At 40.7% G+C, this 24,398-nt stretch overlaps 1 protein-coding gene across 5 annotated transcripts in view; it reads right to left on the minus strand.

Annotated features, from left to right (window-relative positions):
• Positions 1–24,398, minus strand: part of grid2 (glutamate receptor, ionotropic, delta 2) — a 356,741-nt gene that overhangs the window by 118,962 nt on the left and 213,381 nt on the right. For all 5 annotated transcript variants that reach the window (XR_007962806.1, XM_052068607.1, XM_052068609.1 and 2 more), the window contains exons 4-5: positions 22,315–22,520; positions 4,672–4,725 (exon numbers count right to left, since the gene is read on the minus strand). Coding sequence is in view for 4 of the 5 variants with exons in the window: in XM_052068607.1 (XP_051924567.1) it covers positions 4,672–4,725; positions 22,315–22,520 (260 nt within the window). In the remaining variant the exon portion in view is untranslated. The remainder of the gene's footprint in view (positions 1–4,671; positions 4,726–22,314; positions 22,521–24,398) is intronic.

Genomic DNA, 24,398 nt, shown 5'->3' on the forward strand with positions numbered 1-24,398 from the left:
TATTTTTCCATCAACAAGTAAAAGTGACCTGGCAGTTGGGTTCATTCTCAGATGTCAAAATCACGTTTTGGTCTTTGGACTACAATTATGCATTTAATAATTTCTTCATTTACTTAAACCATTTTTTACTATTATGGTGATTCATGTTTTGGCTACACTGATCTCTGTTTAAGGTCGTACTCCCCCACCCCCCCTAAAGTTAGTTCAAGTTGTGGCTTGGAAGCACATGCCTTGGGTTGAAAGACTCCACCTTGTCAATCACGATAAGATAAGAACACACATATTTTTCTCACAATGGAGAATTGAATGCTTTAAGGTGCACCTTAAAGCATTCAATTTTCTCAAAAGCCAACACTGCCTGTGCCTTCAATATGGATCAATATTCTGATTTCTTGGACATAGTATTTGAAATGTTCTGTAAAGTGCTTTGTTACAGCTGCAGCGGTTGTGAAAGCTCTCTATAAATAAAGCTGTATTGTATTGAATTCTCTTTAACATAGCTCAAGTGGATGTATAATGCAACCACAGCCACTATTGTAGCTTCTATTCTATGCACCTTATAACGCAGTGAGCCCTATTAATAAAAACAGTTTTAAAATAGGTCATTTGTTGAAGGTGCGACTTATAATCCGAAGCGCCTCATAGGGTAGAAAATACGATCTGTGTGCACCCATGTTTTTAATGAAAGCATTTTATATTAACTCATTCAGTACCAACCAATTCTGGACCAAGAAAAGACGTTTAAAAATGTCTTTGGGAGTGAATGAGTTAAACGGGTCTCAAGTATTCCGGTTGAAAATAAAGTTTGAGAACACGGATTTATGACATGTATTCCAGGAGTACAATGGAACGACAAAAAGGTTGCAATTTGTTGACTTGCATGTTGATCATTCCAGTAAAGCTGCCAAAAGAGCAGAGCGCTGCCAGCCAGGCAGCCTGAAGAGTGTTAGACAATAGCAGATGTCTGACAGCTCAATGTGAATGTGGCCTAGCAGGCAATCAACGAGACATGAGAGCGCGCTCAGCAGGCTGCTCCACATTGTTAGCTGCCATAAGCGAGCACGCAGGGAACCTAGTCGGGTGGTGCCTTTTATTGAAGCTACAGGTTTTTAGCACTTCTGTTGTCGCTATTGTCATTTTCTTCTCTATTTTGGACCGAATATAGCACTTCCGCAAAGAGGGGAGGATTTATCAAGCCTACTGCAAACAGGGGAAGCGACAAATTAAACAATTCAACTAAAACAATGTTGTTGAAGTTGACACATCTGCTGTGTCACGCGATTTCTGCAAGCCTAGTTTAAGGCGAAAAGCAACAGCACTTGGATTTAATGTATGCATGCAATATTGTAATATGCCCGTTGGTTCAAGTAACTTTTTAAACTGAGGAAAATGATTTGCCCCACTCTGACATAGTAATTACATTCCTCCCCATAACTGTTCAGAAGAATGTGGATCAACACTGAAAGAAGAGAAGTGTTCAAAGACATCACAGAGATTTGTTTGTGAAGAGGCACATTGTTTCCAATTGCTATGAAAGTGATTGGTCACCTCACTATAATTAGTCTTTAGAGTATAAGAGTTTTTTTTCTTATTTCAATTGGAGTATTTTGTGAAACTATGTATTTGAATTCAAACAAAGTTTACCGTACGTACTGAACCAAGCGTGGCTCCCTTTCGGCTTTTTAATTCCGATCATTGTTGCGTTCATCACAAGAGAGTGAATGTGTCATTTTCACCCTTCAAATCTTCATTTTGGTATCATCAGACCAATATTCTATTGTGTGCATCATGGCAGAGTACATAATAATCCTACTCATATATTTTGTGAGACTTATGTACTGTAAACACAGATGCAATGTGCAACATCATGGCGCGACATGACAGTATACTGGAATGGTAATCGTCGTTAAAGACTCCATCTTCACAAAACTGAAGCGCATCTTCAACTCTTCAGGGACAGCTTATCATGTTATCAGGTTACACGGTGCATGAAAGGGTCAACATTGCGAAGAGGAGCCCTTTGAAACAAATTGTGAGTCTCCAGACTTTTTGAAGCCCAACTGTTTTTGTCAAAACTTTTGAAGCCCAACTGTTTTGGTGAATTATGTTAAAATATTAAAACGACAACCCATCCATCCATCCTTCCATCCATCATCTACCGCTTATCCGGGGCCGGGTCGCGGGGGCAACAGCTTTAGCAGGGAAGCCCAGACTTCCCTCTCCCTAGCTACTTCGTCCAGCTCTCCCCGGGGGATCCCGAGTCGTTCCCAGGCAAGCTGGGTGACAGTCTCTTCAGCGTGTCCTGGGTCTTCCTCGGGGTCTCCTCCCGGTGGGGCATGACCGGAACACCTCACCGGGGAGGCGCTCAGGAGGCATCCGAATCAGATGCCCAAGCCACCTCATCTGGCTCCTCTCGACAACATGGAGTGAAAACAAGTTGGTCTAACGCTAAATGTTAATTGTTGTTGAGGACACCGTAGCCACAAAACTTGAGCTAAATGAAAATGGATTCCTCTGAATCTCCCAAAATAACCGTATATGTCCAAATATAGACATCCTTCTCAAAATGAACGCCGCTGAAGTCTCAGGGACTCCAAACTTTTATCCACCTGAGGGACTGCTTAAATCGGTGCCGCCGTTTTGGTTAGCGGTCGAGTTCAGTTGCGCAAAATGTTTGATTCTTGTGAATGTGTCTCCCGCGTGACCCATAGAGCCTTTGAACTGAAGTATGTAATTACAGTTATTACCTGTTTTATTCCTCGTGGAAATTTGGGAGAAACGTTTATTTGACTCGAGTGGATTTGAGTGAACTAATTGGAGGATGGCATTGATCTGAGGCGCGATCACTGTTCGGAGAAATATGGTCCGCACTCGTCTTTGAATAATGTGCACAAACACATGCACTTATTTTGCTCCTTTTTTTATCAAAGGCAGGTAACGTTTCATAAATTATAAACAAAGCTCTGAAGGAAATGCATTAACATAAAATTATAAATTTAAAATGTAATCACGTCATCTTATGACCAACGGTCACATTAAATTATGAACATGAAGAAAGAACCAGCTGAATTCTAACTGTTAAATCACTTTTAGCCCCACCTCGCCCCACAAAAAAAAGTTTACTAGTATGATTAAGATCGTGACTTAGTGGACTTCTAGTGCACTCATTTCTCCTTGCAGTTATTAATATTTAAGTTACCGCCCTAATTTTCGATTAGAAAACTTACTCTCATCTAAAAGGATTCCACAGAGGTCAAATTGTCTTCTTAACAGCCTGATTTTTTTTCCCCATTTAAATTCTGATAAGCCATTTACATCCAAGAGAAGACAAATCCCCCCCCCCCCCATTTAGCTGCAAAGTGAGCTACCAAACTTCTTTCTAGATTGCGCCAATAAAATCCAAGACTGATTTTTAATTTCTTCCAAGAAGAGAAGAAATAGTATGCAGTGGATGCATAGAGTAGCTGGTAATAAACGCAAACTTTCATAGATAATTATTTTGGGGTATTTTGACAATAAAGTTGTACAGTACTTGATTTGTAACAAGGTGCACAAAAATAACTTTGGGCAATGAACCACATGAGGCTTCACCAAGTCGTAAGACATTATCTGATCACATAACAGCCTGCTCTGGTACATTCCCATGATAGTTCGAAGTTAGACACAAAAATGAAGTATTATGAGTATGGGGGAATAAATAGGAATTTAACTCACTGCCATGTCTTCTCTCACTAGACAGGCACGGATAATGCGGTAATTAATTGTCCTCCTACCTTACTCGAATGAAAGTCAGAGTGTCACTTAGGTCCAGTGTCTAAGCGGCTTAATTTACTCCGCTCGCATTATGGAAGTAATGCCCAAAACCAGCCGCCGGTAATAGCGAAGGGTAGAGAGATAGCAGATCCTCCCTCGGACAGTTAAGCTCATCTTCCACTTCATGATCGTTAAAAATTCACGGCACAGCATTTGTTTTACATGTCAACTGCGTACCATGTCTCCTCTCCGGTTGTAAATCACACCTTGTCCCAAAAATGTTCACAAAACATGCGTGCTTGTTCTTGTGCGCTTGTGCAAACGGGCGCTCTACAAAATGTTGTTTACTTTTTGTAAAAAACATGCTCGTGAGCACTGTTTCTGCAAATTTTGCTACGCAATACGGCATCGTTTTTCTTTGTGTCCTCCTTGTTGTCCAATGTCTTGTCTATTGTGCGGCAGTAAATCACACGTGTTATGTCTCGTTGGACCTATCATGGACGTACCCGTGTGTTGAAAATGGTGCCTAAAACACAGTCCGCTTGTTTGAACAGAATGATGTTGGAAGATTTTATGGGCAACATTACATACTTTAAATGTATAATTTTCATTACTATGCCCAATTAAAAGCATATTCTGTATTGCCGGTCCTAAGTCTGATATTATATTGAATATGACTTCTGACAAATTCATGATATGCTTTGGACAGCGACAATATGCAAAATTAATGTTCATTCATGTCAATGTAAAAATGTATCTCTTGATTCCCCCCCAAAATGTCTTGGAACTTATGACTATAAATTCAGACAGACAGTGGAGTGTTGGAACACTAAAATGATACCATTAAATTTGAGAAAAAAGCAGGACTGGGAGCTATACTCACAAATGAATCGATTTGTTATCTCTTCAACAACTCACCTCGTTTATGAGGATCCAGTGACAGTCAAAGGCCACCAAGTTGGTCTCGACGACCTGCAACACGACAAAAGACATTTACCATTAAAACAAATGTATTCTATGCCTCTGGACCTACACACATCTTCAGTTCACCATTGCATAGTGGTGGGAATTAACGACAGATACTGTCAATTTCTTATTTTTGCAAGGCTTGTAAGTGCAAATGGATGATTGCAAATCACTTTTGTATACACAAGTGTCTGTACTTCCACTTCTGTACTGAGTGTCAGTTTTGCATCAGTTCAGTGAGCATCAAAGGTGCTTCGGTAACACTTGTACTAAAGGAAGGCGCGATTTCTCCTCTCTCAGTGGAAACCTTTAATTACAGTTCCTGTTCATATTTACTTGTATTGTAATGGTGTGCCCCGTGTGCCATTAGCCTCCCACACTCAGCATATCCTCTCGTTTATCATTCCGCTACAATTGCTTTGTCGCCTGTATATCATAAAACACTTTTTTTAGGCCGTAAACAAAAAGCAACAGCTGTAGAGGGTGACGGCGTGTGGCTAATAGCGCTTTAATCTCCCACAGCGTATCCATAAAACTTCATCATCGTAACAGTGACGGCCGCCATAAAGAATTCTGTCCGCGGATGGAATGAACGAGACTGGACAGAGAGTGATGACTCACAATTAAATGCAAGATCTTCATCTTAATTTTTCTTTATGGGCCATGCAGTATGTTTCCACTCATTCACCACTAGATGATAAAATGTGATTTTGAAGACAGTCGACTGCACTCATATCTGGTGCTTTCGTGCCACGATAAACAGCTTTGATGTTGATTTCTGCGCTTGCGAAAATGGTTATTATGTTGAAGAATATATGCAGGATGTAGTAAAACACGGATCCTCTATGTGCTGCTGTGTTTGCTGATGTGTGGGTGTGCGCCAGTGCAAGTGTTTCCAGTTTATTCCATTACAACCTCCCAGTGGCAGCCGCCCGGGCAGATGTTTGCAGCTAATGAGAGAAAGGACACACTCTTATAACACCACCCATGACTCCTCCGGGGCTGAAGCTCTTCAGTTCTAGATACCAACGTGTGCCATTGCTACACAAGCAAAGATGTTACATTCCTACTGAGCCTTCAGTACACAATCTTTTTCATATTCCATATTCACACAGTACAAGGGGTACCTCTACTTACAAAGTTAGTAGTTTGTAATTTGTAGTTAGAAAACAACAAATACCCCCCCGCCCCCGACATGTAATGTTTTCAATAGTACTAGTTTAGACTGTAAATATACTGCAGCAAAACTATGATCACCCAACTGAGCACTTTCAAACAGCCAGCGCTGCATACAAAGTGCTGTACATGGAGCAACTACCATATACAACAAACAGTAAAGCAAATCAGTAACAAAGACGGTAGAAATCACCGAACAGCAAAACCAAGAAGAAATCTAAGTCATGCTGAGTCAAATGCCAAAGAATAGAAGTGAGTTTATTTATCACAATTTAATATCTTTTCTAAATCATCTTTCATTACCCTTCAAAACAAACGGCTTATATGTATGATTGAATTGAGAAAAAAAAATGCACCGGGAGTATGTGCATGCACATGTAGCAAAGAGTGTATGTAACTTTTACGAACAAGGTAGGCTAAATTTAGCTCCGACCTGACATTCGAAGATGTGATTCTCACAGTCAAGATTTAACACCAACATATTCCTGTGACACGATTAAAAAGTTTCAGGGCATTGACGCCATCTTGAAGCACAAAAATTGCCAATATCTGAGGTTTTTTTCCCCCCTCAATAGCTAATTGATGGGCTCTCAACAGAAAATAACGCACATACGTCAATTTGCGAATAAACGAGGGTTCTCTGCATATAACCAAAATTCTTCAAGCTTTACATCCCATCTAAGTAGCGCAGCCTCTGGTATGTGTGCGCGCCATAGAGGAGTCGTCATCAGCACCATCTTGGAAAAACTGTGAAACTTTTCCAATCTTGCCCGTGTCCAACTGAAAAAAACGAAATTAAAAAAATAACAGGTCCTCCTTCTTTCCAGACGAGCCCATCTCGCCGCCACCCATGCATAATACGCACTGCTGTAGCACGGCCTATTTGCATATGGATGAAATAGGTAGCCATGGCGGAATTACTTTCGATAAATTCCCCGGTGCATTTGATATCCCTCATCCTCTGCTGGAGGAGGAGGACGAGGAGGAGGATAACAAGAAGGCATGCAGGGGATGACGATGGACTTCAGAGGGAAGACTGACGCAACAGGGCTTGGACCGCAGAGGATACGCAACGAGCAGCACATCCTCGGCGACAGCAACTGCGAGACCCGAGGCCTCGGGGCCAAATAGGCATCATGAAAGAGGAAGAAGTTGAGATTCTTCAGTGGGAGCACCACCAGTGTGTTGTTACTAGTACATGCTGCTCTGCTGGCGGGAGTTGCATCCAAGCTGTAAACACACCAGACATCTTTGATTCGGCTGTGGAGAGGAGGAGGAAGAACAAGCTGTTTTCCGTTCCAGATAATCTCAACGACTCCCAATCACGGGGCAACTTGACCGACTGCAGAGCACTTCGGCTGATGGCCTGGATCAGTCTTGCAGTCTAGAGAAGTCAAACTATCTTTCGAAATGCTTGGTTGTCAATAAAATGTATTCCAATGCACAACCGTTTGAAAACATGAGGCTGGATTTAAACCGTTCGGTTCAAGTCACACATTTCCAGTCCAGTGGTCTGAAAAAGGTCGAATTTGCCTTTTGCGCTGCCTATGAAAAGCCAACATTTTTGCAATCATGTCGACAGCGGGGGTAAGAAGTCCACCAATCACATTTTCACCTTCTGCGGTCAGTACAGAGACCCGTTTGCCACTGCCTGTAAAAGTTGACATTCGTCTGGTCCGTGTGTGTAAAGACGACTCTGGCGTGGACTGAGGGTACCAATTCCAGGCAGCAAGTGTCTAGCTTAGGAGATACTTTCAGAAGCCCCCTTTGACATTGCTTTGCTTTGACATTGCGAAATCAAAGCATCTGAAGGAAGTCAACCTGGATATTTAGACATGAGAAATACCCTTCACACCACTTGTAAAAAGCTGTCTTTTTTTTGTACGGAAGTAAGTGGCAAGTAAGGGGGAGGAAGTTCGACTTGTGAGGTAGTATCACAGCTGTAACAAGTGCAAAGTGGCGGCAGCAATTTTCTGCCATCGAAGGCACTGTAAGATCAAGAGATTCTTGTCCATTGCCTCTTTCTTGTGTCGCTGTTTGTATAACAGGATAAAATGCGGGTGACTAAATCAACCCCCAAATCTTCAGCACCGGCGCAGAATGGTGGTGCAAATTCCAGCTGTCAATTTTCCACCCTTAGACGTGCAAGTAGTATCCCAAGTCCCTTTCCCAATTCCTGTAAAAATTGAAATTTCCCACAATGTCGCGGTGACACTGTTCTGTATAAGCAGCACTGACATGGAATGGAGGTGCCATGTCAGTGCCTCGAGCCGACCTTTACCTCCCGTATTTTTTTTCTTTTTTTGCTCCAGATTGCAGTCCTATACAAAAAGCATAGTAACTACACTGACGAAGAAGCTTGAATCGACAATATAACCATCTCCATAGCTGCTGCCGGGTGACATCTTCTAATGTATTATAGTGAAGTGGCATTATATGATTTCTTGCCCCAAGTCAATGACAGTAAACAAACAAACAAAAAAAACCATACATGAACTCTTTCAGGGACAGCGGTTACGTCGACGGCAGTGGCTGCTTTAGAAGGAAGACTGGGCATGGCTATTAAATAATGTACTGCAAATTGAAAATGAGATTAAGTGTAATTTAATGCTACGCTCTATTTGTGATCAAATATTGCAATTAGCCCGCAGGCCAAGCCCTCCAACATCTACATATCAATGCTTCCCACTTATGCCCACAAACAAGCGGAGAAGAACGCACAGCTAAAATGTAGGATGCATTCTTCGACATCCAACTCATGCAAGCACCCTCACTGTTGATCAACCTCCGATTCGGTTTACCCTCGAAAGCAAATTTCCCATTGAGATCCGTTATTCTTAAAATAATCTCCAGATTCCAATTTGCCGGCTAATGAAGCATGAACTTCATTTGAACGTCCCTTAACTTTTGAATTCACTTGTCCAACTTTTGATTGTGTCAGTAATTTTGCACAATTTGCTGTTCTCTAACAAGGAGCTGAATGGCAAAACTCCAATTTTTAATTTCTGCCTTTCTGTCCTCTTGGATTTTATGTGTTGCATGCTAACGAATGTCAGAATGTGACACTTGGTGGCCACTTCCACTCAAAGAACATCCTTTTGATTCTGCATCCCCCCCCCCCCCCCCCAATTGTTTAGGTGTTATCTTGGTCTCATGATGTCAAAACATGAACACTCATGATGACGAGGACAATTTCAATTCCAATTATAATTGGACAAGGAAATGTACCGGTCGATTCATGGATGGAATACCCGAGTGTAGTTTCACTGAATTAGATCATGCAAGTTGATTTGATTTTTTGAGTTAAGAATGGTTGTGAAGAATGTTCAACTGCATATATAATTAAAAAATGGTCGCAATAATGAAAACAAATCTGGTAGAGTTTGTTTTTAGACTTTAACCGATGCATCACAATGGTTCAACAACACATTTGACTGATTGCAATGCAAGGCACTACACTGATGGACTATTAATGATGCCATAAGCACACAAACGTGTGCATTAATGGAGTTATTTTATTGTTTCGATGCAACACAAATACTAATCATGTTCAACTGCATGGATGGGAAGATAACATGTATTTGTCAGGATATAGGCGATATTACACGCTGCCGCCTGCTGTCAGAAATATTCAAACACAAACGATGACATGGTGGTGTGTATTCATTGTTTATCGGAGGCACACTGTGCATCGCTTTCACAATTCATTTCACTATTTAAGAGAGTTCCCAGCTGCTATAATAACATGTTTGAGATGTGCTTTCATCGAACCACCTCAAGGATCAGGGAATATGACGTAGTTACGATTTCACATTTATTTCTTTGTCTCGATTGATTCAATGAGCTGGCCCTGTCTCGCGCTAGTGGTCAGGCCTGATGGAGCTCTGTACACAGCTGGGCCAATGGCGAGTTTGACTTCCGTTACCATGACAACTAGGGACAGCGGCTCGGCTACTCATTTAAAGTCTATCTTAGTCTTTGGAAAAAAGTGAGCGCTTAACAAGATATTTAATATATTTCAACTTGTGAAGGCAGCGGTTCATACACGACACTGTGGGATGAATTCACTCAAGGATCCCATGGCGCTAACCGGTAAAAATGGAGCAAACACACGCAGATGATGAAATGTTTCAGTAAACGCGATGCCAAGCAGAAAGTGTCTTGCCAAACCTATTTCAATGAGGTATCATAGAGAGAAATTCCCACCTGAATGCAAATGACTGCATGTGATGCACGGACACGATTTTGCTATTAAGAAGCTAAATGTTGACTTGTGCAAAACTTCCCGCAGCTCTGCGTAGCTTTTGTATTTGACATCATCGTAGGCGTTTTGCACATGGGGAGAATGTCATGTTTGTGCACGAGAGCGACTCTGCCTGACAGTGTAGTTTGTTGAAAGTGGCTCTGGATCTTCACCAAGTCTAGCCAGTCACATGATGTGCTGAGGAATTAAGTGGGGGTGGTTTTTTTTATGTAAATTAGAACCATTGTTACATAACAGTAGGAAGGAAACGTATAATGGCTCATTCACAGACACATTTCCAGGAAAAAAAAGTGAGATTGTTGTTTGATTTCAAACCTGATGGGAAGGCGGGCACTCCAGAGACCCAACTATTTGTATACAACCCTGAGAAAATCTGTTTTCCGAAATATCCATCCATCCATCTATTTTCCATTCAATCCTGTTGTCAAAAGGGGCCATCATCAAAAGAGGCCCCCCCAAACCTAAACCAAAAAAAGGAGCCTTTCAGGGTCTACTCTTTTGAGCAGAGTAATGTCCTACATTATCATTAAAATGCTCTGAAGTGAGTTGAACTAATGGAGTATGATGACAAGATACAGTAAAAAAAAAAATCCCTAAATGTGCACACAAAACCTTTCCCTCACACGAAGAGCTCTAATAATAATATTGTGACCAAAAAGGGATTCTTTAGTTTTTTTTACCACATGCACAACAACAACCCTTGTGTAGGATATTTTCGTCTCGCATCGGAGTCCTTTTAAAAATACAGATTCCTGCAGCTCTCACATTGATAAATAGATGTACCGTAATAAAGACGACTTCTCTAACCTAAAAGTAAAAGTAAAATCCAAACAGGAAGTTTTCGATTCAAATCCAGAACATTCTGACTCGACAGAACATTTGGACTTGACAAATTGTAATGCAAAGAGAACATTGATTATACTCGGGCCTACTCATATTCACTATTTTTCAGCCCCATCGAGAGGAGAGCAAATGACTTCTAAGGCCTTCATTTCCAGTACAGTGCATTTTGTGCAGGGAACAGTGAGATTTTGTGTAATTAAGTCTTTTGCTTCAAAGCAATGGAGCGTACCAGGACACACGTCGGAGGGGTGTCAAAGGCCCGTGCGCTTCCTTCCTTGTAGCTAACGACATGAAATCACTGCCATTATGGTTGCTTTAATTAATCTGATCCAGAGGTGGCCACGCAATAATCGACTGGTGTGTGTGCGTGAGTCGGTGTGTGTGTGTGTGTGCGTGCGCGAGAGTTGTCACAATCGACTAAAGCCACCAAACGTCCGGTTGATGGGCTTGTTGCTGTCCAGTGGTACTCACGCACTGTTTACATTATTGATTGTTATTGTTGTTTTATACTTTCAGCAGACATTTCTATACGCTTGTCGATTCAGAAAAAGGTCGATGTGTCTACGTGCTGCTGTGGCAAAGGGTAAAACGGCCAACATGTAACATTTGTGTGTGCGTGTGTGTGCGCGCGCGCGTGTCTGTTAGCACGTGCATGTACATAGGCTCTTTGGTTTGAATTTCTGATTGTGCCGTGGATTCAAGTGAGTGGTAAATCCACTGAGCGAGGGTTGAAAGCAAACAGGCTCAGAGAGGCACAGATGCACACAAACAATAAATATGACAAGATGCAACCTGACATTTAGAAATTGACAATCAATGACTAGACGAATACATGGAAGTGTCTTGATCGGCCGTGGACTGCATGACAAAGGCAACGATATTTATTGGGTTTTTTCGGATGCACAGATTAATGGTCACAAATGCAGTTAGCTTCTGTTGAACAAGCGTATATTTGATTGCTTTGTGAAGTTGTAAAATTGGCATATATGGGTTTGGCCACGTGTCGGCTGAATTCCTATTCATTGAAACATGTAAATAAAAGTGCACGTGCTTCATCATTTTGTGGCAAGCATGTCCGCTAATAAAGTCAAAACACTTGACTGCAACACTTGAATTTCACATCCAGTACTTTGACGATCCAAAGCAACTCACTCCTGTTTACTCCTACACTCATTTGAAAAACAAAAACAAAGCTCCTGGCATTTCATCTAAAATTCACCAACTCAGGAAACCAAAATTAAGACAAAAAACAATCTCAGGCTGACAAATTGAAGAATAGCGTTTGTAGGTCTGCCTACATACAGTCAACACTATGCAGCCATTTATTAATTTTTTGGGGGAGAGAGCATGGCTGTCAGATTGCTCAACAATGCGTGCTGTCACTACTCCAAAAGCTTTGCAAACTTTGTTTTTCTTTTTTTTTTGTTGTTGTGTGTGTGCTTGACTTGTTCACAAAATAAAAGCTTCTGTTAAAAAAATGGATAACTGCTTGAGTGGGCCTGTAAACACTGGACTGTGACTCAAATCGCATCACTGATGCCTTGTTTGACAATCACGGCCAGCAATTCCTTCCTGGGGCCCAAATGTATGAATGAATGGATAAATAAATAAATAAATAAATAAATGAATAGTTGTGTTCAGAATAATCGTGCTTTCAAAAGAGAGTACAGCAATGAGGAATGCCATCCACTCGTTCTGGGCTGGAATAGAAATCCACAGATGCTCCAAATTGGATGACACCATGATACACGTCTTAATTCAGTCAATCCACGTTAACTGAAGTCCACTTCTGAGACTTTCTCAATGCTTTTGTGCTGGCTTTTGACAAATGGCGAACGTCATGACTCGACTGCTGTGTTAGCATAGATTAGCGATTGGCCGCTGCGAGTTGTGACTGACAGATAAAAATGTCGGTGATGTTGAACTTGACATTCATGACCGTTTACGTAATTTTCTTCTGTGTCGCATCGGAGTCAGTGAATGGGGGGGGGGGGGGGGAATCAACGTACAGAGGTAACTGAATTTATTTGAAAGGCATTGTTGTTGCTATTCGCTGAGAAACTCACTCTTTGGCACTTTTTGAGCTCCTTCTGAAACGCTCCAAGATGCAATAAGATACCGCCAAAGCCTTGTGTAAATAACGATTGGTGTCAATTATGTTGAAGTGATACATCTCAACTGAAAGACAAGCTTTGTCTGTCACTGAGGCGCCGAGTTTAGCCTGGGTTGTTCATGGTAGTTGGAGTGTCTTTCACTGCATGTGCACGTACATGCACACCTCTGGTGGATTTTCTTTCTAAATCTAATCATCTGTAAACATAAACAGAGGCGGTTGCTACTTCTCACATGTAGTATGACGTTTTACTCTGTACTTCCATCTGAAAGCAATATGTTTCTACTGTCTGTGTAAAGTTAAAGTTAAATTAATTGAACTTCCTCATATAGTGGAATGAGGGAAGCGCAAAAATAAAGACGGATGAGGTCATTTGCAAATAGTCACCATGAATTGCTAAATTACCACAATGTATGCTAAAGAAACAATGTGAAAAAGCTAAACCTTTTACATAATATGACACAAACACTTTTTGCCTGATTTTTTTAAACTCCTGAGTTCCAAAGCGCAGCCACACAGAGATTGAACAAAACAGTCTGTGAAACTGTTATTTATGATCTGTTAAACATGAGTTTGGTTTCACGTCGACACCTGAGGGAAAGAACACCGTGACTGAGAAATATGTCATCAATATTCAACTCTTGTCAAATGTTACTCAAGAGGCTGCTAATGATCACTGATTTAACGAGCCTTCAGCATAATATATTACTGTAACGTGAAACAAAATTAACCTCCAAAACAGTCCGAAGAGCATTTACTTTTAAGTTTAATGCAACATGAGTCTATTCAAACCACAATGCTTTTGATATACTGACTACAACGGCTCATAAACTGATAAATGATGAAGAACATCGATGACATCCTTTCAGAACAATAAACACCCAGAAAATAGTTTGCCCCAAGAGACGATGACCCACTTTTGGGCCCCGGCTCACAGTTTAGAAAACTGCCATCAATCCAGAATTGCACGAGTAAAATTTCACAGTCACTACTCTCTCTTCATCCATCCCAGAGCACGGTCCAGCAATTCCAAGCAAAGGAGTTTACTCATCTTGATGCGATATCCGATTGACTTCATACAAGCCCAAGCAACACACAATCATTTTTCCATTACGGCCTTTTTATTGCCCGGCCATAAAACGTCTTTACAACGAGCGTGGCGGGCAGAAAACGGAAAAGACTCGACACCGGCACAAGGCGGTGGGAGTACATCAAAGGGATTTAACCTACGGCCAAGTGATGATAGTGGATGATAAGGAGAGATACAACCTGTGGCAATGTCATGAAGAAAATAACCCTAAAGGTTAGCTGGGTGTGTGTGGGAGGCAGTTGGCTAGACAGATGAAGATCGATGGAACATCAGGAAAAACAATCATGGACGAACACACAAGGTCAGCTATAGTGTACGTGCTTACGCATTTGTCTATGTTACACGTGCGCGGTTGCAGTGATTTCGGGTAGTATCACCTTCTCTTCCGGGGTTTGGCTTATCTTTGGCAGAGTGAACAAATTACTGCAGTCTATCCATCAGTCACCGTGACGACGAGCGCTATATGAAGCCTTCAGCCATAGGTCAACTGTCTGTGACATTGCGCACAGCTTCATCTTCACCGGTGTCAATCAAACGCCGAAGAGGGTCGGTACCAACCTGGTACTCGGGGTTACTTACAAAGTCTGAAAAATCCTGGCTATGCTGTGAATACGGGTTGCTGCACGCTTGAAACAAGAATCCTTTGAAGACAGAATAGAGACCCGAGCTTTTACGGATCACAGTTGACAAGGACCCCATAGTGGAGCTCTGGTGTTGCCTCGAACAGTGACATTTATTTATTCAATTTCGAATATTACCGATAATATCATCATTCACTTAGTGTGACAAAGTAGACAATAACCAAAAAAAAAAAAGCAGATGAGAAAAGAGGCAGACCGGCTTCAACAAATACGGTAAGAAGCAAAACGCAAATGCATACATTAATGGGTGACCATATGTCAGAATCGACTTCAGGGCTTTATGACCGTCAATCCCATGCAGGAATATTGTTTACAACATACGTTAACACTTGGTTTCAAATGAAAGCCTATTTGTGTGTTAATGCTGCGGTTTTGGTCAGCAATTGGGTTAGCATGTAAATTGCAGCCAGGGGGCACGTCATTATTCATTTACTCAACTCGTTTTGTCATAATATTCAACAACGTTAGGTGTATGTAACAAATCCCGTTAAGTCAAACTGCATTTTAGAACAAAAAGTATACCATACTCATGCAGGGAACTCGTTTAGAAGTTGTAAGTCCGGACACTTACGTCAAAGATTGTTTTTGTGCATTGGACGATGCCCTCAGCAAAAAAATGGGGACTGGCTTCTAATATTTGAGGTAGTATGATGAAAAGCAATACAAGTCGCACTCTCTGGGGGAAAAAAAAAACAAAACAAAAAAAAAACACATTGCCGTAGATCACAACACTGCATCCCGTCAAGGATTCTGCAGTGTTTGTTTAAGTTGAATTATTCAATAAAGATTGAGCAGTGAGTAAAAGCAGAGATAGAAAGGCTCAAATGAGGGTCACAGTAGGAAGGGTTGACGTCAGAGTGAATTAGCGGCGAGGAGACTAAGCAGCTGCAGTTGGTGCAGAGGAGCATCTGTTTGGCTCGTCAATTACAAATGTGATCAGTCCTCCTGGGGTCGGCGCATATGCCACATGCTGCCGCCTTACAGGTACCCGCCGGAGCTTGATGCATGGACCGTGGAACATTTTAGAGCACATGGTGGCTAACTCGATCAGCATCAAGAGTCAAACATGCCATGCTCAGCATGTTGACAAACGGAGCTCCACAGAAAAAAACCTTGTGGCGACTTATCGCTGCTTGGTAGGGTTGTAACGGAAATGCAAAATCATTTTTCGATTCATAGCCCTGTTTTTAAGGTTTGAGTCACATGTTTTCAGGGAACAAAATGCAGAACAAATTGGTTTTGGGTTCACATGACCAGATTTAGCAGGTTGCACATCTGACTTAGAGTATAATGGTCTTGCCTTCAGTTTTGCATGTTCTATTCCGGCTTCCGCCCAAATTCTGAAAATTCTGAATTGTTCAGTTGTGCACCTCTGTCCCATCTTGTCCTATTGTATTTGCTTCTCGGAAAAAGAAAAAAAATACAAGCATTGCCATCCCAGTCCAAAAAACACCAAAATAAGACTCGACTCCTATGCCAAGTTACAGTTTTAATATACTTTAAGGTGTTATTTATATTTCTTTTATCTACTCTTTTTCTAAGCCCTCTCAAGCTTCTGTCCATCTCCATTTTCAATAAATATAATAATATCAATCATGTTAGTACTCTCTAGTGTTCGAAAGCCCATATCATGGTTGTGCAATACTTTTTGCTCCTCCCCAACGCCTACAATTATCTGACTTAGACCCTTCCCAAGTTGCCATCAGCTGGATCATGTGCTGATAGCGTGCAGTGAAGTTAACCTACTAGCCCTAATCCAGCGAAATTTATAACTGCCTTTGCCTATAATTAAAAGCATAAATGCTCCTAAAACCTACACTAGCTAAAAAACGGTCTAAGTTGGGGTGCAGGTGATATAATGCGATTTTGATCAAAGATATTCATCGTCCTATTTCTTCATGAATAGGCCAACACCATGGGACAATTCCTCAAAATCAAAACAGTGTCTGTGCTGAAGGAGGAAATGAATATGCCTGAAGTCTGACAATCAATGACATCAGCGCATGTGGTTTGTGAGCGAGATGTTATCCACCCTTGTTTTCTTCCATCTCAGCCGCATTCATGAACAAACAAATTAAATACAAACAAAAATATATCAACACATCCCTACGCATAACATGATCTCCATTTAACATGAAAACCAATTTCCAGCCGTGAAAAGAGAAACACATGCTTTCATTGACACACGAGGACTTGAGCACATACAAATGAATCATAAATAACTTATGAAAGACGGCATGCATGCTACAAAATCATTAGCGAGGCAAAAGATGAGATTGCAACCCGTCTGACCTTAAACACAGATTATTATCTCCCGCCTTCTCAATGATCCCATCGTGTCTTCCATCTATTTCCCGCCGGGCCCCATGGGATGAAGCTACTCTGACGCAGAGAACTTGACCCTATTACACTATCGACAGTTACCAGGAGATAACATGACAGTCTGCAAGTAGACTGCCATCCGGATGCAAACAACTCCTAGAGGCTGTAAGTGACTTAATGTTATGTAGAACATCCAGGGCATACTTTTAGGAAGAAAAATCTCAGAGTGGAAAACGGTAATTGTTCAAACATTAAAAAAACAAAACAAAAAAAAACATTTTGACGGCCCCAAAAAAAGGCTTAAAAGGCAAAAAAAATGTACGATGAGCTCATATACAGTGGTACCTCTACTTGTGAAATTAAACGTAATTCGTTCCAAGCCCCCCAAAAAAATTCTGACATAAATGTTTCCAAAAGCATAAAAATGCATCAAAATATGTAACAAATACATGTTACAATTAGATTACTGCCCAATAAATGAGTTTTGCACAATGTAAAAAAAAAACAAAGAATAAAAATGGTCTTTTAACTTTTAACTGCGTCCTCGTCATTTTTTTGCACTCTTTAGTTCATATTTTCTCTCAAAAGTGGTTTTGCCTGTAAAGAACAGATCAAGGGATGTGTTGAACAATCCTTCGAAAATGTCCAAGGCAAACATCAGAATAGTGAGCAATTGTCGGACTGGTGAACACTTTTTGGGTGATTCACATTTACGGAACACCTCATGGCCCGAGGGGTGAATGATGAGGACGCCGCATCAACACACATCTATCTACACACATGGACTCGTTCGGTAGAGGTCCCTCTTAGGCAATGGGATGCCAAGTTCATGCTCGGGGACAGCCAATGGCAAAGCAGCTATATTGCGTTCAGGAAACTCGGAGCTGCGAGTAGCAGCCCATACTGTATTTTCACCTTTGTATCTTGACATTTCTTTTGTAACAAGCGGCAATATTTTCCTGTTGAGACATTTCATAATTTGAAAATTTTGTATGAAGAGACATTCGTGAGTAGAGGTACCACTGTAACCTCATACTATTTCAACACGATGTGATGGTACTTTCAAAACAATACAAGCATTTTTATTTCTTACACCTACATATGCACTCATCATCAGGGGAAATAACACCCTAAAAAAATGGTACTAAATAATCTCCTGCACTTTTTTTTCTTTCTCTCCAATTAACACATTCATAGATGCCATTGCCCTAGTTGTATATTACATTTAGCGTTTTTTGGCCCACATTGTAAAGATGGTGGTAGAGTAACCAAAAAAAAAAAAGAAAGCCATGCATGTATCCAAGCGATGTATTATTCAACGTGCCTCAGACAGTCTTTTTCTTCATGTTTAATGTGCGGCGTGTATCATCTGCAGAATGGTTCTTCAAGTTAAAAAAAAAATAAAATAAATAAAACGTCACTTGAAGAGGAAGTTGTCCTGGAATGGCATTGTTGTTAGTAAATATTTTATCGTCTTGATATCAAATGGCAACATTTATATCTTTCCAACTTCTCTGCATATCGAATGTGACATGCGAGTTTGCGTGCGGAGGCGAAAGGAGTAAATCCAGGCCATGTCAAAATTGTTTCTTCTCATTTTCTACCTTACTGGAAACCGTTACGTTTGGTGTGGGTCCATGTCATTTATTGATCAGCCCTGCTGTGATCAAACAGCAGCTTCTACAAACGTATCACAGAAACGCAAGTGATGTTATGAGAGATTTTTATGCAAGTAAGGCGATAAGTGATATCTCAATTCAGAGGTGCTGTTGACGACGCGGGCTTTCCAGAATGAAGTGCTGATCCGCTGAAATGCCTTTGCGAACCTTAACTACAGCCTGCGGTCTTTCTCGGTGTTGTTGATCAAAATGCTTTTGCTTTGCGTAGGACAGTTTGGAGTTGCATTTGCGGATGTTGCGCCGGACTGTGTTGGGTTTTCTAAAGTATTCCTGAGTCGGATGTGTGTCAGAGCTAAATGCTCAATTGCTCTTTTTTTTTTTTAAACCATCTGTATCCAAATTGTGTGTGAAATAGTGGCGTCCATGTCAATTCCTCTCATTGGTGTAGAGACAGACACATGTCTATATTATTTTTACTGAGTCAAGATACAAGTAACTTTTATCATAGCGATACACTTAGGGGAAAAATGTCACTCACTTTCCAGAACAAGTACATACATAAAGTGATCGATCGGCTTTGATTGGATTCACAGATTATGGATGGATAATTATCAGGCACCTGATCGATCGGCGCTTCACTAATATTTTGAATGAAGATATAATAATTTAAAGCCACCATCGTGACGGACACTCACCCCCCGCAATTGATGAATGGAGTGGAGTACATACACAATCCTGGCTGCCTAATCTTAGCTTTGCAAGTAGGACTCAATACACAGTAGGCAATATTCAAGCAGTACCACATCATTATTACCACGTCTTTCTGTATTTACATTTGACCGATTCGCTTTTCTAAAGCGTTTATTGGATCTTTTGAATCACACGGGCAAAATGATGGCAAACTCCTGTTATTGCCCTCCAAATTGTTTGGGTAATCTAATCGAACATGCCAGTCTCTTGGCGCGGGGTAAATTGTCAAGGTGGGGGCCTCCAAATCGTGCAAATAATGAATCAGGTGGCTCATGTTGATCTGCCGCTGTTTAGTTGTCTTTCCTACTCTGCTTCCTTGTCTATTGTAGTCATTTGTGCAGACGGCCTTCAGTTGCCATCTCATGTATTTGCATCGACGAATGAAGGCATATCCATGCGACAAATGAGCTCACAAAAAAAATGCTTCATTTGTCCGTGTGTGTGTGTGTGTGTTCCTGCCCTTGAAAAGGTTTCATTTTTGCAAGCCAGGAGAGACAAAATCAATCAAATCAAATTGAATATTGATCGATTGGATCATTACGATCTCCTGACACTTCAACAGAAAAAATCCCTCCATCGGTATGTCAGATAAGTAAATGCTTGTGGTGTCAACTTTTGCAAAAAAGGCACTCAAATGGACACTTGCATGTCCCTATTCATTAAATACTGAGTGTGTGCCTATGCAAGCAAACTCATACAGTAATACCACAAAGTCATGCACCAATCAACATCCGTTAAAAAAATAATCGGTGCTGTCAAGAAAACGACAAACCCTTGGTTGACAAGTGAGCAAGCTGTGACAGGGTTGTCATACTTCATTCATAAATATGACATCAGTGTACAGTGAACATTCTGAAACATTATAGAAATAATTTCATTGAATGCATTGTAATAATTATCATCTTTAATGTAGATTTTAAAAGCCCTCCCGCACCGTAACAAATAGCGTGTGTGTGGAGGGGAGGTGATTGGAGGTCTCCATGTGCAGACTTTCCAGTGTCCAACATTACATCATCCGCAAGTGGAGATCTTGCACCAATTCCAGTGAGCGCATTATGCTTCAGCCATGTAGAACATGTGCCTCACCGGTGTTCAATTTGAAGAGATTGAGGAGAGCCCCTTTGACTGGCCTCAAATCAAGTACCACAACTTCGAAAATGCCCATTTCTAACAGCGCTGGGCACAAAAATAGGGCGCGCAGTGTGAATTACGGGCATAAAGAATATATTTGCCACGACAGACACACGTTTCACTCCTGTCCACATTAGATCTCCATCCAAATTACACTGTGACTGGTCAGAGAGGTCACTTTTAATTAAACCGAGATGAAGATTTGTCACGTGGGATTAATGCTTCAAATTATGAATTCATAACTAACAAGCACATCCGCTGCTTTCACCCATGACTTCCATATCATTTCTGTATGGGAGAAAATGGAAATCCCTGCTTGTTGTTGCACGTGGGTAGGCAATAATCAAGGCTTAATATAATTAATGAACCAATTATTTAATGCAATTAATGGATTTGGAAAAGGGCTCAGAGAATAGGAACTCATAGAAAGTTGGTAGCACTTATCGGTCTTGTTGTATGTCATGTATACTAATTTGATCAATGACTACTTAATTAGAAGTGCAGCGTTGTGACAGATGTGGTTGGCACTTGTGCCTCACACTCCAGAGGTTCTGTTTTCAAATCTTGGCTCTGACTTCATTGAACATTAGAGAAACGTGGATTTTAGATTTGTCCATAAGTGTGAATGTGAATGTACAAGGCGCTTACTTTATGCGTGGTCTGTACTAACCGGGGACTTTTGCAGTCTTTACCAAATATTATGTGAAACAAAATTCAAAATATTGTCATTTGTGTTTTCAATTTTACTCTTCAGACATCTGCCAACCAGGTTATTAAATGTATCCGTATCATTAGTAGTGCTCATCATCATCATAATAGCAGCTACCATGCTAATGAAATGCTTTTCATACATATTTATATACTATTCTTAAGACGACAGGATGTACCAAAACTTCCCCAGTGTGTTCTTATTGGCTTGCCATCTGTCAAAAGTACTGATCGTGAGTCATATTCGTTGGAACATGACTCACATACGTCAAGAATAACAGCGTGTGTTCTTCATGTACTGGCAATGTACCAGACATGCTAACATAATTAGCAATTAATGAGGTTATTCATGTGTGAGCTCAGCCAGCCAAGATGGACCAGAAGAGGGAACGCATTCAACATGTCAATAGGCAGTGCAGGATGTTCGGAAACTCACTGTGCAGTTATATTTATATGAAGGAACTTGTTTCCATAAAGAATACATGAGGTTAAAGGGTATAGTTACTGTGCTTGAGTCGATTTTTTTCAGCTATCTGCACCGAAACAAATGGTGTGTTGAAATTATTCAATTTTTATTTTGTCAAAAAAATATATATATCTGGATCTATGTGATTTTATATAGTGCAACCACTTGACAAAAATACGACTAACCTTTTTTCTCCCTGAACAATTACTGACTTTTTAGATTTACCGAGGCTTTTGAAAACAGATGAGAGGTTCAGCAAATGGATGGATGGATCTCAGTAAGTTTTACTCCTCTCTTTGTCAAAAGAGGCTTGTTTCTTTTTCCAATACTGTGTCTGGTGATGAAGTATGAAAAAAAAAAGCCAAGATAAATTTAACTTGTTTGACGTCTTGATTGATCAAGTGAATGAGGTCTTGGGGACTTATAAGGCGGGGGGAAAAAAGCAGGAAGCAAGCAAAAGGAATTGATTTACCTCAGAGATAAATGCCTTGGCAGTAGCTGGGCTCATGAATAGAACAGCTCTGCGTAGCGTGTCCCTGTAGCGGTGCAGCTCCTCCACCCGCATGGTCCTGAACAGGCTGGTGATCATCATGTTGACATTGGACTCGACCTTTTGGAGGGACACGTCCATTCCCTGATGGGAAGCGCGGTCCAGGAAGTCCTCGATACCGCGGATATCTGGAGAAAGAAGAGATGTTCAACGGCCTGGGACCTTCACAGCCGATGTCTGTACATGCGTGGAAGCGGGATTCAGACTTCGAGACTCAAATCCGAAACCCCTTCACAGGCTGTGAGGCAGAGGCACCGACGACTCCAATACGCTGGCACTAAATTAAAAAAAATATTTGAAAATACAGTTGTACCTCTACTTACGAAATTAATGGGTTCTGGAATAAATTTCTGAACTAGAAAATTTTGTAAGTAGAGGCGCATTTTCCATGTAAATGCCCTAATCTGTTCCAACCCCAACCCCCCCCCCCAAAAAAAAAATTCAGACATAAATGTTTTTGAAAGCATAAAAATACGTAACAAATACATGTTATAATTGGAATATTGCATGATAAATTAGTGTTATGCATAATGTAAAAAAAAACAAAGAATACAGTAAAAAATAAAAATGATGGTTATTTTACCCTCAAGTCGATCAGGTGAGTTTTTGGTAGTTGTGGCAATATTTTCAAAGAGAAGAAATTGCACAGCACAAACATGGCAGCTTCTGTCCCACTTCCACTAAACTTTAACCACCTCCTGGTGGATGTACAATTGTTAAGTTACTTAATTGGGTGAAATGAAAATTAACCCTGGATAATGAAGCAGATGCTAATTTGCCATGTCTCAGGACACAGACACGTGCACCGACCTGCTCTGGTACATTTCTCATCACCTCTTCACAGAGTCAGAATGGCATTTGACGATCATTTTACAGGGCATTGTGACAAATGGTTATCTCACATAATTGTGGTAGAACAGACTCTGTGAATGTCTTTCTTCATGGGTGCTTGACAGCGATATGCCGCTTTCACTGCTTGTTCCTCACATTTGATCAGGCTTTTGCTTCTACATCATCACCGTTATCCATCTGTAGTCGCATGAAAAAAAAAAAAAAGAAAACCAGACGTGTGAAGTAGATGATCTCAATGCTAAAGGGTAACTTTTTGTCAACTGTTATGGTAAGTTCTATTTGGATTGCCAGATTTCTGCTTTTCAAGGGTCACATGAGATTTTTTTAGAAGCATTCTTAAGAACTAGGATACACAAAAATCTCCACCAAGCAATGGAAATGTCTTTCATTTTGTATTCTGATCTCACGATACGTGTCATTTCTCGATAATCTTGTAAAATTGTCCTAAGAATGAATCCACACTTTGCTTCAAGTTCCGAGACCAATCAATCTAGTTAATTGCATAGCTATGACTCTGGAAATTACATGTTTCCATATCGAATACATCATTAGGTCACTGAATTACGTATGATACACACAAACCAATATGTATACACACACACACAAACACACGCACACACAGATATCATTAGCGAGGGATATCAACCAAAGTGTCTTAATTAGGATTACCTTGACCTGCATGTACCTCATTAAGTGTTGAGGCAGTCAAGCGGTGAACAAACTGACACTTGTATCCTTATTTTGTTACCATACAAATGACTCAATGGTTTGGATAATTACTTTTTTTTTTCAACCATGAACAACGTCTTGACCTACTTACAGGTCCTAAGACTTTCTTTTTTTATGCGTGAGAGCATTTCACTACAATTTTTTTGTCCATTAAAGTCATATTTTGGCATTGCAACTTGTTACTCAGAAAAACGGGTTCTAAGTTTTGTTTCTAAACATATAATTTACATTATATAAAAAATGCATCATTTCATTGCTTCTTTTTTTTCTTTCTTTCAAGGCCCGTTTTGCAGTGCAATCATGTACTCTTTGCTGACCGCGTCATGGAGGAAGTGACAAAACGTGCAGACTCATGCGTACTAACTTGCGTGGAAGGTGAGTGTTTCTCAGGGGAAGACTAAACTCGATTCGCAGTTTACATTTGA

This window comes from Hippocampus zosterae, chromosome 6 (genome assembly GCF_025434085.1).
Source record: "Hippocampus zosterae strain Florida chromosome 6, ASM2543408v3, whole genome shotgun sequence".
NCBI classification, from domain to species: domain Eukaryota; kingdom Metazoa; phylum Chordata; class Actinopteri; order Syngnathiformes; family Syngnathidae; genus Hippocampus; species Hippocampus zosterae.